This window comes from Mesitornis unicolor, unplaced genomic scaffold, assembly GCF_000695765.1.
Source record: "Mesitornis unicolor isolate BGI_N332 unplaced genomic scaffold, ASM69576v1 scaffold11512, whole genome shotgun sequence".
NCBI classification, from domain to species: Eukaryota; Metazoa; Chordata; class Aves; order Mesitornithiformes; family Mesitornithidae; genus Mesitornis; species Mesitornis unicolor.
In genome coordinates this window covers 2,183-18,263 of record NW_010171364.1, presented here as the reverse complement: position 1 = coordinate 18,263, position 16,081 = coordinate 2,183, and the positions used below count along the sequence as shown (strand labels likewise).

The following is a 16,081-nucleotide window of genomic DNA, read 5'->3' as shown; positions in this document are numbered from 1 at the left end:
CCTGGGAGGGGGACAGCAGTCATATTTATTGGTAAAACTGGAGAAGATTATGAGCAAATGTGGATTTACGTTGTTCCTTCTGAATTGAATTCCTAGTGGGATTTTTAAAAGGCAGCGATGGCATGAGACCTGTCGGGGGAAGCATGACTGTCCTCTGGTTTTTTTTTCCTCACAAATTCAAAGGAGTCATGGCAAGAGAGGGAGATGTTCGTGCTGCACATTGCCGCCTCTGAAATGAAGATATTTAGGTCATCCATATCTAGCCAAGACACACAAATATTGTTCATGTCCCCGTGGCTGAGCATGGGATGGGTTGAAGGCGCTGTGCTGGTGACCCTTGGTGTGCATTAGTGTTGGCCTGTTGGTTCCTATTTCATTGCATGACCTGGTTAGCGTGCTCTCTGCTGCCATTGGGCAAGGAAAATTGAATTGCAGAGTTCAGAAATTGCCTTAGGAGTGACAGAGCAAGTGGATATGGCTTGGGCATCTTAGGAAATATCAGCCAGAGGGGGGATATGGAGTTTCTGTGCTTAGGATAACTGTCAGCGTCCTTATAGTTTGCATGAGAAAAAAAGGTTGAATCGACTCTGTGCTGCAGAAATAACCGGGTCTCCTCCCATGCTCTGGTGAAAAAAGATGGGTTTTGTGAGTGTGTTTCCGAGTCTTGACCGCAGCATCCTTTCTCCCTCACGCTCAGTAGAAAGCTGCTTGCCCTTCACATCCACGATGGGAACGCGGTTGTGGAGCGACATCTGAACTCAGCTCTAAGCAATTCTGTCTCATCCTGCGCAGGAAAAGTTAACTGGGCTTTTAATTCGTAACGGACAAGTGGTTATTCCTCTGTAACGTGGCTGATGGGGCTGCTTTCCCCATCGGGGTATGAAGTATTTGCAAGCATTAAGGATTTCAAATGCTGATTTTGAAATAGGAAGTGACGTTGAGAAGCCGGTGTTTCAAGAGCCCTTCCCAACTGCAAAGCCCGGCTCAGGAGAAGTCCTCAGCTTCTGTTGCTTAACCAAAACCCGTGTCCCCATGGTGCCTCCCGCGCCGTGAGGTGCAGCCACGCACCGCTGCTCCCTGCTGGGGCTGTGCAGCGTGGTCCAGGGCTGGCGAGGTGCAGCGTGGTAAGGCCGGCTGCTGCAGATGAGCTATTGCTTTGACCCGCGAGCAGCGTCCATGTGTTTCTCTGTGCTTTTATTTTAAATCAGTAAGAGTGATCAAAATGTCATTAAAAAATGTTCTCTGAGGGACTCTGCTTAAAACAACGGTTAATTATATTTGCTTTCTGTTCCCCTGACCACCCTCCACTTTCTCCTCTGCTCCCGAAGGCTTTGGGTAGCCAAGGATCTCCTGTACTAAAACCTTTGCAGGTTTCTACATGGTTACACTTTTGACACCACAAGTAGCGAAGAGGAGCTTTGCTCCGGGGCTCCCACACCAACCAGTACAAAAGGAGTTAGCCCAAAACAGCACGCAGACATGGGATGGTCCAGATAAGCAACATCTTGCAGCTGAGACCCAATAAGTAAATGTGTTTTTACATTGGTACGTGATCGTGTCTTCCCCGTGCGTCGATAGGATGCACGGTGGGGAGCTGCTCGGTCATTCCCAGTCTGGTAACGAAGCGTGTGCTATCGGTGCAGCAAATCGCACGCGTTCTGTTTTTACTCTGGGTCAGATCGGATGCTTCCTTCATCCACAGAGCCACTTGTATCTAAATAAATCATCCAGCAGCAGCCAAAACGTATCTGTGAAAAGGCAAGCGTTGATCAATAAAGTGCTGGCCTCAATGATGCTGCCAGCGCGGGTGTGAAACGGAGCAGGAGAGAGGTGAAAGCCCCCTGCTGTCTCCTGCACCGCTCCCAATTCCCAAACCTGGTGGGGAACGCACTGCACCCACCCCAAAAAAACCCCTCCAGCAACGAGACGGCGCAGCCCTCTTGTCTCTAGCGTCTCTCCTGCGGTCGCTGTAACTGGTCTCGTGTGTGCGCTAGCGGGTTTGGGGGGGTGCTGTCCCCAGGAGATGCCTCTGGGAAAAGCCGAGGAGCCGGTCCGGCCTGTGCCGTGCTTTGCCTTTGATAACCCCCTGACTCTTGGGTGTGCTTCGTCCTCACCGCGCCTGTTCTCCGCGCTCCCCGGCTCCCGGCTGAGAGACGGCCACGCGACCGGCGTGCGCGCCCCGGCGTCGGCCTCGCGTGCCGGACATCGCCAGCCTCGGCGCCTCCGCAGCTTTTCCTCGGCCGTCTGACCTTATCTAGCCAAACAAAGGCCAAAAAATGAGCATTTGAGAGACCAACCAAATTTGGCAGGTATGAAGCTTCTCTTGAACCGAGAAAAAAGCAAAAAACAAAAAAAAAAACAGAGTTGAAAGCAGCAGGGAACATGACATTTGGTTGACTTTGCCGTGAGCTCTTTCCACCACCATAAAACCCTGTGGCGGACTTTGCAGCTTTCTAACTGGTCTTTCTTTTTCGTTCCTTTTATCTCTCTCCTTTCCTGTCTGGTTTTTTTTTCTGCATGATCCATAACCAAGAAGCTGACTTCTCGCTGTGCGTGCATTCGAACATATGGCTCTTGTGCTGGCGAGCAGCTCACGTTCTTCTAGAGGCATGAGCTAACGTCCGTGGTAGCTGCCTGACTCCCACTCTGGTTGTTCTTAGATGCCCTTCTTTACGTTTTTTCCCCTTTTTATACTATTTCCTCCTCCTTTTGCACTTTTTTTTCCCTCTCTGCCAGACACTTTCTGTTGAGCCATCTTCCAAGAGAACTAAACCAATAAATTAAAACAATTAAAAGCCCAACAGCACCACTAAACGAAGTAACAAAACCAGGCAAAGGTCACGGCAAGGTCATTTCCAAAATTGTGTCACCTTGGTGTCTGCTTCCAACTCTAGATTAATTCAAGGATCCGCCAGTCCTTGGTTAATGTATCCAACCAATTGTGTGCCACACACGCTCGAGAAAGTGAAAAAAAACAAACCAAAACTGTTAAAATTGAAAAAAATTAATTAAAACCATTTAGAAAATCTGCATGAGCTTCACCGACACCTCAGTCTGATCGAAGGGCTGAAGTAACTCCCCATCCATGCATGGTGCATGATGATTTCTGTGAGCTGGGATCCTGTAAATTACACGCTATGCAAAATCAAAACAGCTCTGTATAGCCAAATGCCCTTAAGTCACTAAGTGTATGTCAGATGTCATAGAGATTGCATCTGTGTACGTATATGTTCAGCTCTGTGTATACATAAATCTATTATGTATATTGTAGCTTTTCTTTTTCGTTTTCCTCCTTAATTTAGTTGTTTTCCCTACATGTTGAGCGTCCCCGGGTCGCTGCCTTTGGCCTGATGGGATCTCTCCTTTCTGTTGCAGAACCGCATGCACGAATCACTGAAGCTTTTTGACAGCATCTGCAACAACAAATGGTTCACAGATACATCTATCATCCTCTTTCTAAACAAGAAGGACATATTTGAGGAGAAAATTAAGAAATCCCCACTGACTATCTGCTTTCCAGAGTACACAGGTAATGAGAAAGCTGGCTGTACAGGAATGCATAGCAAAGGGACCACGGAGCGTTTTTCATCCAGGCTGATACTGCCATGTAGTGCAGGCAACGAGGCTAAAGATGCAGAGCTAAAGCTCCCCTTCTCTCCCCTGCAAGTTTTATAAATGCCATAGAATCACCCCCACCGTGGTTAGTGGTCCACTTAAAGAGTGAGGATGACTTAAACACAAGTTCTGGGCCAGCAAAGGGCCACCCCCACTAATTGGGGTGCTTGATCTCTGCCCCACCGGCGGTTTCGACGCCGAGCCAGCACCTGCAGGTGTGGGGCTGGCAGCACACTCCTGAAGCCGTGCTGGTTCCCAGCATTGCCCAGGAACACGAACCCTCCCGCAGGTCTTTCACAGAGACACAGTGAGCTTCACCATCGCAAACGGGTAATTGGTCTCTGGGAGACCAACACACGGGCTGTGTTAGGCTGTCCTCGGCTGGAGTCTGCTGTCTCATAACCCATCTCATTCCCTGTGGTCCTTGCTGACCACAGCGAGGGTCCCTCTGTGGGTCCTGCCAGGCACCAGCACGCAGACAGCAGGTCCCACAGCTTGGCTGCTTCAGCTAAGGCTGTGAATTTTTATCACGGTAGTTTAGGAGGTGCCCAGTTTCCCTCTCAGGCTCGCTGACACCAAGCATCCAGACATGGAAACGCTTCCAGTCAAATGCAGATTGAAAACAAGGCGCTTGATTTTCTTGTGCGCTGGCCACCCACACCTCTTAACCCAGAGTGCAGCCAGGCAAGAGCCACAGCAAGCCCTGCCCTGAGCTTGGCTGGGGAGAAAGAGACCTTAATGATACTTGGAGATGAGAGCAGAGGCTTTTCAACAAGGCTGCTTGCAAGAAGTCCTTGTTTTTGCTGGCATCTGACCTGCTGCTGATGAGAACACATCACCCGTGCAAAGGCTGCAGCTGCACCCTGCCACTTCCCGCTGCATCTCGCCAGCTTCCACAAACCCTCATTACCATTCCGAGACAGCATAAAAATAAACTTTTATCATCATGAATTATTTAAGCTCACCGGAGACATCCAGATGAATCAAGCCAACAGACAGAGAGGCAGATGTCTTTGTCAGGAAACATAGTTGTGAACCGGGAGTACCAAGAGTGTCACATTTCTGGGCAGGCCAACAAATTATTAACCAGTTTCCTCTCTCTGAGCACTTGGTTTTTCACTGTGAATAGGCAAAAGCGATCCATCATTGCTGCTTTGGGCTGAATGGTCTATGGCCATGGCGCTCAGCGACTCGGTCTGAATTCAGAAGAACATCTGCAGGCCTCCTCTCCGGGGAAGGTTTGCATATTTGTCGCTGCCGACACATTTCAGCCGTCTACTCATCTGCTTCGTCCAGACACAACCAACGTATTCCCGACACGTTTGTCTAAAAGGATCTAATAATGGAAATTTCACAGTCTTTACAGTTGAAAGCTCACAGTAGTGCCAACCCCAGATTTTTCCGGGTGCCAATTGGACTGCTGGATGGTTTGTCGAGCAGCCCATCACCATCCTCTTTGTAGCAGCACTTCTATATACTGGGAGATTTCTATCATGCCTTCTTCCTTTTTCCCTTTTCTCCATGAAGCAAACCTGCACCTTTCACTCCTTCCTGATCACGTTTTTGTGGACCAGTTTTTGTGGCTCTTCACTGAAGTCTCCCAAGAACCCCACTCTGAAGTAATATCCCTAAAGGCAGAGAGACTGGAACAAGAGGGGATGTCATTTTAGACATAACTTTTCCTTCCCAAGCCTTCCCAGCCTGAGAGAGGAGTTCAGTGGGGGAGGCAGACCCTCGTACACATGTAGCTAAGCTCTCAGCTGACTTACACAGAGGAAAATAAATACAGCTTGTTTCTGGAGCACTTCAGCCCCAAGTGAACCAAACCAGCGCTCCCCACATCTCAGAGTACCCCAAAAATGCCGTGAGTTCCTTTGAGGTGCTCTTCTGGAAGCTGGGAGTTATCACAATGCCAGGGAGCCTCCACAGACCTCTTTTCTCTCTCGTGCCATCAGAGAGGGCTGCAAGTCTGAAGGCTGGAAGTCCTTCCACTGCTCCAGCAGGGACCTGCATCAGAGGTGAAGGATGTCTCGCTCCCAGGCACTCAGCAGTGCCATTAAACTGTGGAAGTGCTCGTGCTAACGTTAAGCCCACGTTTTAGACCCGAGCAGCCACTTAAGCACGCTCACCCCTGCTTTGCTGACCGCGGCTCGGAGGATGAAGCCCTCGTGGCCTTGTCAAAAAGCAGCACTATTAGAAAGTCGCCCTGGACTTAAAAAGGATTACCTGATGAAAGCTTATAAATCAAACAAGTGGACTTTCAACACCACGAGTCGGTTCCACAAAATGCTTTTAATAAAATGAAGTTTCTGATGTCCATTAGTTCTGCTGGCAGAGAATTATTAGAAGGCTGCATCCACAAATTTGCTTGCTGTATGCTGGAGCACTGACTGTTTCCATCTCCTTAATTCACTCATGCTTTTAACTAATCCACAATACTTAGCGAAGCAGCAGCAGAATCCGGAGCATGTTTTAAACCAAGCTGGCATCAGTGATTCCCTGCTCTCCCAGAAGGAATCCAGCATCTAAAACCCTCATGCCTTTGAACAACCAACTTCCCTCCCGTAAAATACCCTCCAGGTGGTGTGCAGCATGTGGATCTGCTCCCAAATCCTTTACACAGGTCTTCATGCAAGAGCTTGCTCCCAGAACACATCTGGCTTGTCTTATTTCAAGCGTATTCTCAAGTCTCGTGGCCTTCGTGAGCTTGTGTCTTCAAATAGCGATGAGTGTACATCTAAGTGCAAGTGATTTCCCAGATCAGCGGCCTTCAACCACGGCGAATCTCAAGCCCAAGAAAGCTTCTCTCTGGCAGGTAACAGCATTTCCCATCAGCAAAGCATCGTGGAAGGTGATGAGCTGTCTGTGTGTGTGTGTAAGCAACATCAAGACTGCCCAGATGAGAAAGGATCTGCGCTTTTGTGCGATGGCTCTTAGGACTTTTTTGACACAAAACCTGATGGTTAATAAGGTTTGGCACAGACATTTCTGGACATCGAAACAAGAAACGCCTCGTGGTGTGATTTGAGCCACGGCTTCAGCAGAGGGTACTGCAGTCCTAATTCTGCAAAAAGAGGGACATTTTGGGTTAGCTTTTTGGGGTTTTTTTTTTTGAGAAAAGCCCACTTTGCCCTGTAAGAGGGGTTGGATCTTTTCATGTCCTTTTCTCTTAAGCAATTCAGGGAAAGGAGGGCACAGTTACCAATACTGCCCTCAATTCTTTTCCATCAAAAGCTGAAACTTTAATCAAAAAAAAACTAAAAAAGGAAAAAAAACTAAGCCTTTCCCCCAGGTCAAGCACTTACCACATTCCCAGCAGGTTTCTTCTCCTTTTTTTGTCAACATGATGGGGAATTTCTCCTGGTTTTCCCATCATAGCCTGTTCAGCACTCAGTTCCCTCATCCACTTCATCTCTGTAGACTATGAACACCAACCCAGGATACACATACAGCTGAGCTGACAGTCAGAGAGGATCTCCTCCCTTGCAGCAATCCTGGTGGTAATGGTGCCCATCCCCGAGATGGAGATGGGGCAGCTGGGTTGCAGCACCCCCATACAAGCTCCCCGTGTCCCTACAGCGGGGTGCTGGCGGGCACCCTACAGATTTAGGGTTACGGCATTGCTTTAACCCGCTCTTTTTCCTTCCATCTTGGCTCTCTTGTAGGCCCAAACTCTTTCACGGAGGCGGTGGCTTACATCCAGGCTCAGTACGAGAGCAAGAACAAGTCCTCCAACAAGGAGATCTACACACACATCACCTGCGCCACCGACACCAACAACATCCAGTTCGTCTTCGACGCCGTCACGGATGTCATCATCGCCAACAACCTGCGGGGCTGTGGACTCTACTAAAGCCCTCTCCTCCCCTCCTCTCCTCACACCAGCCAGGAGCATCCTCTGGTCCCATGGACAGGTCCTCTCTCTCTTTTTTTTTTCCTCCTCAGAAGATGCTGAGGAAGAAATACTTAAATCCCTCCTCTTGTCCCAGAAAACTTTGCAGCGAGTTCTGCTTTCCCCAGCCCTGTTTTGTTTTATTTTGGTTTCTTTTTGGTGCATTCCCTTGCTGCCTTGTTCAGCTCCTCCGTTCCAATTCACAGCGCTGTAGAGGGAGCTAACGCATTCCCCACAAAGTGCGTTTCAGCCGCTAAAAGACAAAAATACTTCAGTTTTAAAAAGAATTTAAGAAAACAAAGCCTTAAAATACTGGTCAGCAGCAGTGTAGTTTGGAACTGAAAGCTTTTTTTTTAAATATGAAATTAAGGGATATTTTTAATTCTCCTGTTATTTATCTTTTTTTTTAAAAAAAAACACTATTCCTTTAGGAATTTCTAGATACAACTTAATCATTTTGAGGGTACCTTACGGCTCCAGTTCCCAACCCAAAGCCGGAGGGGCCGGGCGTAGCCGACACAGCTTGAATTTGTACGTTCTCCTTTTTCCCCAGCTATTTGAACAAGTGAAAACAGTCCTGTCGCATTCTGCTGGTGCCTGAGTAAGAGGGACACAGTAACAAAACCTACTAAGCCTTCTCTGAAAGCATTCGTTACCAGTAACAGTTTTACCTCAGGTTTTTCAGCGTTAATGTTGACGTTCGTCTCGTGGTTTCGGTAACCCCTTTTCTGGGGCGCTTTGCTGGATGCCACGGAGCTGCTGGGCTTGGAGCCCTGGAGCGTAGGCAGCGAGGATGCCCCGGGGATGAGGTCTTGATGGGGACCTGAGCACTTTTGGCCTTTCCCAAAGCACCTCCCAGCCTCGTGATTTCAGCACAGTGATGCTCCTGCAAACACGCAGCGTCTCTTTCCAAACTTTGGCCCTAAAATGCCAGGGTGCACCAAAAACATTTAGCCCTGGCTTCTTTGACTTTCAAGTACCTGAAATGCAGAGGGGTGCTTTGGGAAGCGTCACCATGCTTGGGTGACAGTGGGGTGTGCGGGAGCCTCACAGCTCCTTATTGCATCTCGGGTATATAAACAGCCTTGAGAAGCCCTCACCTTGCCCTCTGGGCCACGAGCAGGAGGAGGCAGCTTGTCTGTGTCATCTCCTGCCTGGGCAGCCAGGAGAGACAGCTCCAGGTTTGGCATGTCCAGTCAGGGCATCTCTTTACCAGTACCTATAGCAAGAGGTTTATACTGGCTATGTAGTGGTAAGGAAAGGCTCAGGAAGCTGATTTGTGCCAAGTGATGGTGTAGGAAGGAAAAGTGCAAGGAAGAGAGGGAAGGGAGAAAGGAAGAGCAAGGGGAGAGGTGTGAAAAGGGCAAGGGCAGCACCCGGCACAGCAAAATGTGGGGGCACAGAGGGAAGGACAAGTGCAGCTGGGCTGGGGTATGTGTGGCCATGCATCTGGCGTCACCGAGAGCTCTGGGTGCTGTTGGGGTGAAGGGAAGGGGAGTCTGAGAGGTGGGGTGTCAGCTCTGGGAGTGTGGAGGGACCCTTACACCTCCACCCCCAAGGCTTGTTTGGTGTCTGGATAAGACAGCCGCCTCCAAGGTCCCGCTGGGCATGGCACCTGGGTCAGCACTGATCCCTGCCTCGTCTCTGCCTCTCCAAAAAAATCCATGGTCCTGGAAAGCCCGAGTCTTCCCATGCAAGCCCCAAGTTCAGCTGTCCTCTCGTGGCAGCCCGGGCTGGGGATGTCTGCAGGTCCCTGGAGGTCTGACTTTTCTCCAGTGCCATGCCTGAGAGTGACAATACCTCTTCTTGTGCTGTGCCCATCTAGGAGGGGTGGTGTGAGAGCAGCACAGCCCAAAGGCAAGGGGAGGCAGGGGAAGGAGTCGGTACGGTGGCATGGGACAGAGAGGTTTGGAGGGGTGTTTGGGTCAGAAGGTGCAGAAGGGAGATGAGATGGGTTGAGGCAGCAGCGAGGATGGGAAAAGAAGGACACCTGGGAGGCAGAGGAGTGTTCCCATCGGAGGGTGCACTCTGCTGGGACAGTGTTTGTGGGACATGCATGGCAAAACCCCAGCCAGGGAAGGGAGCAGGAGCCCCAGGGGGCAAAGAGGGGAGGCCTGTGGAGGAGAATGGGGTGGCATTTAACCCCCTCCCCAGCCCAGCTTGGTTGGCAGTTGTGTCAGTAACCCCCTAGATAGCGTTCGATCATAACACTCTATTTAGTTGTGCAGTGAGGACCCACTGCTGCTGTGCTGCACACTAACAGCAATAACACCAGGTCTCTGCCTCCCCTGCTCTGGCCCAAGGGGGTAGCCACCTTTCTCTTCACCTTCTCAGCCTTAAAACATGTCTGGGGGCATCAGCTCCCACAAAGAGCTGGGCAGCCAGCAAAGCCAGGAGCCCCTCTGCTCCACACACTGCATCCCTCCCACACGTCTCCTTTTCCTGGGTCCCAGCCCTTCTCCCAGCTCCATTTAATGTCAGCACAACCCTGCTTTACAACCATAAACCAAAGGAATGCTGGCCACAACGCCCGTGTGGGTTTCGTTCAGTTTAGGATTTTCAGAGCCAACGGGAAGGGTGTTCAAAGGAAGGATTTTCAGAGGGAAGCACCTGCCCAGTCGTCTGGGTCCTTGGAAGGGACCAGGCACATGCCCCAATCCTGAAAAGACGGATGTGTGTGTTGACCCCCCAGTCCCTGGAGACTAAAGCCAAGGGAATGACAGGAAAATGCAACCAACCTGCTTGTTTCTGCAGGAGGAGGAGTTCAGTGCATAAATAGGCGATGTGAAAAACAAAAATGCAGGACTCAGATCCATCCCCACCAAACTTCCCCTGCCCCCAAGCCAAGCCTTCTGCCTGTGTACCCTCTGCTCATCTCAGAGGTCATTTTACTCCGTGTAAAAGCTGGCTGCTGGCTGAGATCACTAAACGAGTCCAGTCCCTCGCTTTACTTTTCAGGGCAGTGCATGATGGCAATGGGATGGTGCCTGTGCCACAGAGCGGGCAGGGAATGAGCTGGGAGGACGCAGAGATCTTTTTTAGGCTGTTCCAGAAGGGTTTGGTCAGCAGCACTGGGAGTTTGGAGGTTTTTCTGTTCCCACCTCTTGCTGTGGGTGACGTTTTATCCAAGAAAATAGGTAACAGAGGCTGTTCCCAGCGAAGGCAGCACCAAACCAGGGCTTCAGGAGTTCCCTGCATAAAGCACACGGGAATATTTTGGTAAAGACAATTGAAATTAACTCAACCCCAAACCCTACCAAATGCAGCCAAGTCACTGGTGCTGGCTCGGTCACTTGTGCCACGCTGCAGGCTGGATTCAGGCAAACCGTGCCTGGCTGTGCCGGCCAGGAGGTCCAAAATCCTCCTTCCCCAGCCCTTCCCCAGCTCTGCTTTTTGCCGGCACATTGGTGGTGACCAACGGCTGGAGCGCCACAGGGAGAAAAGGGAGAAAGAGAGGAGGAAATGTTGACAGATGGAGCCTTTTCTTTCCTTTTCCTTGGCATATTGTAGGTCTAAAGCTTCATTTCAGCTGCTGCTGCTGACAGTCCCTCCCTCACACGAGAGTCGTGAGGATTCACTGACAAAGGCTGGCGTTTGAAGGATGAAATGCTTCCAGTGTTAAACACTACTATTTCTCCTGCTTGATGGCCTTGTGTAGATTTTTGTCTCCAGAATGCCTGCCAAAGCGTTCCTCACCGCTGGCTTTCTGCACACTCCCAAGCCTCTTCTGACAGATGTGCTTTCTGCGGGCAATCTTGTGCCCCGTGCTTTTTACCAAACACCAGCAATCCTGGCAGCAGTTGCCTAGAAAGGAGACCTTGAAATGCATCCCTTGCTTTCAAAAGCTCTCTTCTTAATAGCACCTTGTGCTTTGAATTGCAATGCTCCGAATCCCAACCCTCAGAGGCCCCGAGTTGCCTTGAATTTGCAGTCACCGCGTTGCAGGGATGTTGCAACTGCTGGAGATGCAACAGAAATCACACTGGGGAGTATTTTTAAAGCATAATGCTTCACAGAATTGAAACAGCTACATAAATAGGGTGGCAGTTTGCAAAAGATGCCCTTTTTGGGATGCAGGAGGGTTTTTAATGATGCAGGTCACTTGTCCAGCAGCAGCAGAAGGAAAGAAGGAAGTTTGCTCCCTCCTCCTGCTTGCTCCATCAGCAATGAGAGGGTCAGGCGTGTGGAGCTGTGAGGCAAAAAAACATGCAAAGAACTCCTTTATTTAAACAGCAATTTCAGTGAAACAGGGAAAGCTGTAGAAGGAAAGCCTTGAAACGAGGCCGGAGAGGAGGCTGCAGGGCCAGCCTGCAGGGCACCGCGCTCCCTGGGAGGATGCAGTAGCTGGGCCCATTAGAACCAGCAATAACCACGCGCTGGGAAAGCACACGTTGAAATACAGCCACACATATCAAAGGCCAGGTTTTATTCCCTTAACAAACAGAGCTCACGCTCTGGTTTTTCCATACGGCGGCAGAGCCCAGCCGAGCGGCCGGGCAGCGGGACCATCTGTCCCCTCCGGCTGCTCGCACAGGACCGTCCCTGCCGCCCCTGCCCTCCCGCCGGGTCCAGAGAGGGGTCGGTCAGCTTCCCACCTCCCAGACATTCTTCCAACTGAGTCTCTCTGGAGTTTTGTACGAGAATTAGCTTCTTGCCTTCAGCCAGCTTTCCTGGACCAGCCTGGCCCTCCATGGAGGGGACAGCATCCTCAGGAGGAGCCTGCCTGCCTCCTCGGTAGATGTGATTTTTGTTTTACAGGATGCTAAAAGTATTAATGAGAGCAGTCTGTACTGTAATGTACAGTAAAATATATCTGGTGGTTTAGAACTGTTGTGGCATGAGCCCAGTGCTTGCCTGCAAGGGAGCAGACGTTGTTCTCAGGCCAGGAACGCGATGTCCAAGAGGTCAGGATGGGACGCAGCAAGCGTCCTTTTGCCAGAGCATCCCAGTGTGCCCAGTCGCTGCTGTGCAAAGCACCGGGCAGCCCCTCTGTGTGCAGCTCAGCTGGGGGTGGCAGATACCACCCAGAGGGGATTTTGCAGTTGATGCTGGAAAAGGGACCAACCCTGCGCTGTTAGCCTGGGTTCTGTGGCCAAAAAAATCTCCTGGAGCCAGGGAGAGTTGGTAAGTTCCTGGGAACGGAGCTGACCGCTTGTCGAGTCGAATAGAGGATCTTGGTACCAGTGTGTTTGTGTCTTTGTCACAGGCCAGGTGTGTCTTAAGGCTTACAACCAAAAACTCCACAGCCATTTCCAAGGGGACTAAAACCCATTAAGGGTCCAATGCTGGAAGCGTCCAGGTCAATGGAGACGGTGCTAGGGAGCATCACCCTGACCCACCCCAAGTTTGCATCCCCAACAAGTGCACAGGAGAGCAGAGATGTGGTCCAGGTTGCACAAAGGAGCAGATGATGGTCGTGCCTCTGCCTCCACAGAGGAAAGAGCAGGCAGAAACACTCCCAAAGTGCCCCGAGACCTGAGTGTACATTAGTGTTTCTGAGCCCCTGCAACGACACGCGGTGACTGATGCTGACAGATACAGGTACCTGACCTGTATAAGATGCTACGCTGAGAGCGTGGCTATGGAAAGAGACTTCTCACAGGCCCACTCGTGTCCAAACCAGCAGCCTGTGAGATCATCATTGGTGCTGTAAAGGCAAGCTAGCCCACACGAGCCAGTACCACCCTTAGACGCTGTTGTGTTAATACGAGGAGGGGGACCAAAACCTCCCAGCTGGCATCCTGTGGGCAGAGGGAGAGGGGAAGGAGCTGGACCAGAGATAGGGCAAAACACCTCCATCTCCCAGAGAAGATGCAGCAGGGATGGGGAGCAGAGAGCCAGGGAGGAGGTGGAGGGCTGGGAGCCAGCCCAGCGCTTACTGCCCCAGCCCCTCTCCTGCCCAGGGCCTTGGAAATGGGTGTCAAGACCAAACCTTGGCTGTCCTGTAGCACAGGCAAGGGCTCTGTACCCCTGCTCCAGGTGGGGAGAGGAGATCATAGCAGGTAACACCACCATTTTCAGCATTGCCTGAGTCTCGACAGCTTTTCCAGTGCTGGAGCAACCCAGGCACGTAGGGTTGTTTAAGTACAAGCCATTATCCCATTAAATAGCCCAGTCCCTAATTTAACACCCTCAGCCCTATTCCCCCCCACCTCCCTTTCCCCCTTCAGCTCGACAAGGGAACGGTGGCCATCACCCTGCCTCTGGGCTCCCCACCATGTTTCTTCCTGAAGCATCACCGGAGGCCGCCACGATTTTCCTTTCGCTGGTTTCCCGCTGAATCGTTTCTCCTGCATGTTTGATGGCCCAAACTGTATTAACTGTAATTTTGTACGAAGAGTGACTGTCAATTGGTTTAATAGAGCATTAGTTATTGTAATAATTTATTGGCTGTCAGTAATGTATTTATTAGTTAAAAAAAAAAATGTTAATAAAGTGCCAGCTCTTTTCTAGTGTGAGAGGGTTTTTATTGTGTCTCCTTTGAGCGTGTCCAGCTTCTCAAACCTGTTATCTACCCCGTATTTGCACACGGGGGTACGACACAGAGCGGCAGTGTCAGTTGTCCACCACAGCCTCATTCTCCTGGAAAGCAGGAATTTGAAAAGGATGCGGATGCAACCAAAGGGTACTGAATTTTATGTAAGTATTTCAGCACCGGTCGGTGGTGATGCTCGGCACGGGCATCAGTGGGGCAGAGCATCCCTACGGCCCCCATTGCCGCCTCCATCTGTTACAGGCAGCAAGCTCTGCATTGGTTTTCTGCCATCTCTTCTCACGAGCAGAGGCAAAAAGGCGATTTCTGGTTCGACCCAATAAATGGAGCTTTCTCCTCCGTGCAGTAACGCAGCACTTGAAGCACCTTTTTCTCCCTTTGAGATAACGCTTGTGCCAGTTTGTTCTTTTGCACTTAAACCAAAGGTCTTGTGTTATTTGGGACATGAAGCAGAAGCAAAGAACTTGAAGAAACCAAGAGAATTTTTTCCATGAACCTCAGCAAAGGAAAATTAACCATTATTCCTGTCGACTTGACGGCTTTCCAGTGATGCAGCTTCAGCCAGACCCATCCTTGGGCACATCCCCATCCTGCAGATCAGAGGGAATGACAGACCAGTCCTGAGAAAAACCAATTGCTGAGAAGACAAGGATTGTTCTTTGTGCAGTTGTATCAGGGATTTTTAAAAACCTCCTCCGTGAGGCCCCCTTGCCCGGATCCTCTGCACGGGGCTCAGGGCCCAGCCAGCACCAGGGTTATTTTCCTTTCACTGGGCATTTTCATTTCCCTGTGCACATGGTTGATTTCAGCTACTCCTCCATCGACACCGTCACTCCTTTATTAAAGTATAATACATCTGTGAGACAGCACGGGAGGTGAACAAGGAAAAAAAACCCACCCAGATCCTTCCCATGAACATCTCAAGACCCAGCATTTCTGCAACAGCCACAAGTCAAGAAGAGCCACATCCTTTTGTGGTGGTTTCTGCTTTCCCCATGAATAAGATCTTGGGTTTTTTTGAAAGATAAGGATCAAATGAGGTCCCAGAGCTTTGCAAAGCGACTGCTTGGCATCCCCAGCTCCTCTTTGTCAAGGCACCGACAGCGCAATCTCAAAGCCTTTCAAGATGAAATCAGACATCTGCTAAATTTTGCATGCAAAGCTGCAGTTGAAGTGTAGCTAATAAAATGACTCACTAATAAAACATTCATGGAAAACTCCAAAACGTGTAATTGGGTCATCATTGCGTTAGCAAACGTGTGCTCTCGCCAATCTTCGGCAAGTCCAAAGGCCCCCCCCTTGCTGCATCACCAAAAAATCAGGGGCTGTGGGGGGATGTTTGCTGGGGGAAGGTTTTCCCAGCACCCTCACTTTCCGAGCACGGCTCTGCTGCTCTCAGCATCGTGAAGGGCTTCTCCAAATCTCTGGGTGTCCTGGTGCAGGCAGCAGAGCCAGGATTTAGGGGGCTCTGCCCCAAAAGGGGTTGCAGAGAGGGGCATGGCAGGGCCAGTGGCTTTGGGCTTCACCAGGTCTTGCACCAGAAGCTTTGCAAGTTCAAGCAGTCAACGAGGTGGGTATCTGCAGTGAAAAAGGTGCCTAAAATGTCACCCAAAGTTGGAAGCAGAGCAGCAGGGAGCGGCTTTCTGTTTATTTTAAGAGCAAGTTAATGATGGAGAATGGTTTTGAGAGCTCCCAGAGCTGTATCTGTCCTGTCACACTAACGGCAAGTGCATGTGTCTGCCCAAAGAGACCCCACAGGCATCAAGAGGGCTATGGAAACGCCCCTCACCAACCTCACCTCCTCCTGTCCTTCTGTCCCTCTCCACTCCTTTCTGGTAAGAACTGCTGCAGCACGGGGAAAAAAAAAAATCTCAGTATGGCTTTTGTCCACATGTAAAAGGACAGGTAACTGTAAGAATTCCCAGCTTTTAGAGATTTGCCTCTATTATGCTCCTGCTTAAACCCTTCCGTGCTTGAGGTCGCCCTGGAGCGGCCCATGAGCCATCACTGGGGTATTTTCAGAGACTGGAGAGTTTTCCAGGGACAGCCCCTCAGCACCAGTCTCACCACAGCAGCACCAC

At 50.5% G+C, this 16,081-nt stretch overlaps 1 protein-coding gene across 1 annotated transcript in view; it reads left to right on the top strand.

Moving 5' to 3' along the window:
• Nucleotides 1–7,468, top strand: part of GNAO1 (guanine nucleotide binding protein (G protein), alpha activating activity polypeptide O) — a 76,242-nt gene extending 68,774 nt beyond the window's left edge. The window contains exons 6-7 of the mRNA XM_010180007.1: nucleotides 3,376–3,529; nucleotides 7,281–7,468. Of these exons, the coding sequence (XP_010178309.1) occupies nucleotides 3,376–3,529; nucleotides 7,281–7,468 (342 nt within the window). The remainder of the gene's footprint in view (nucleotides 1–3,375; nucleotides 3,530–7,280) is intronic.
• Nucleotides 7,469–16,081: the final 8,613 nt, after the last annotated feature.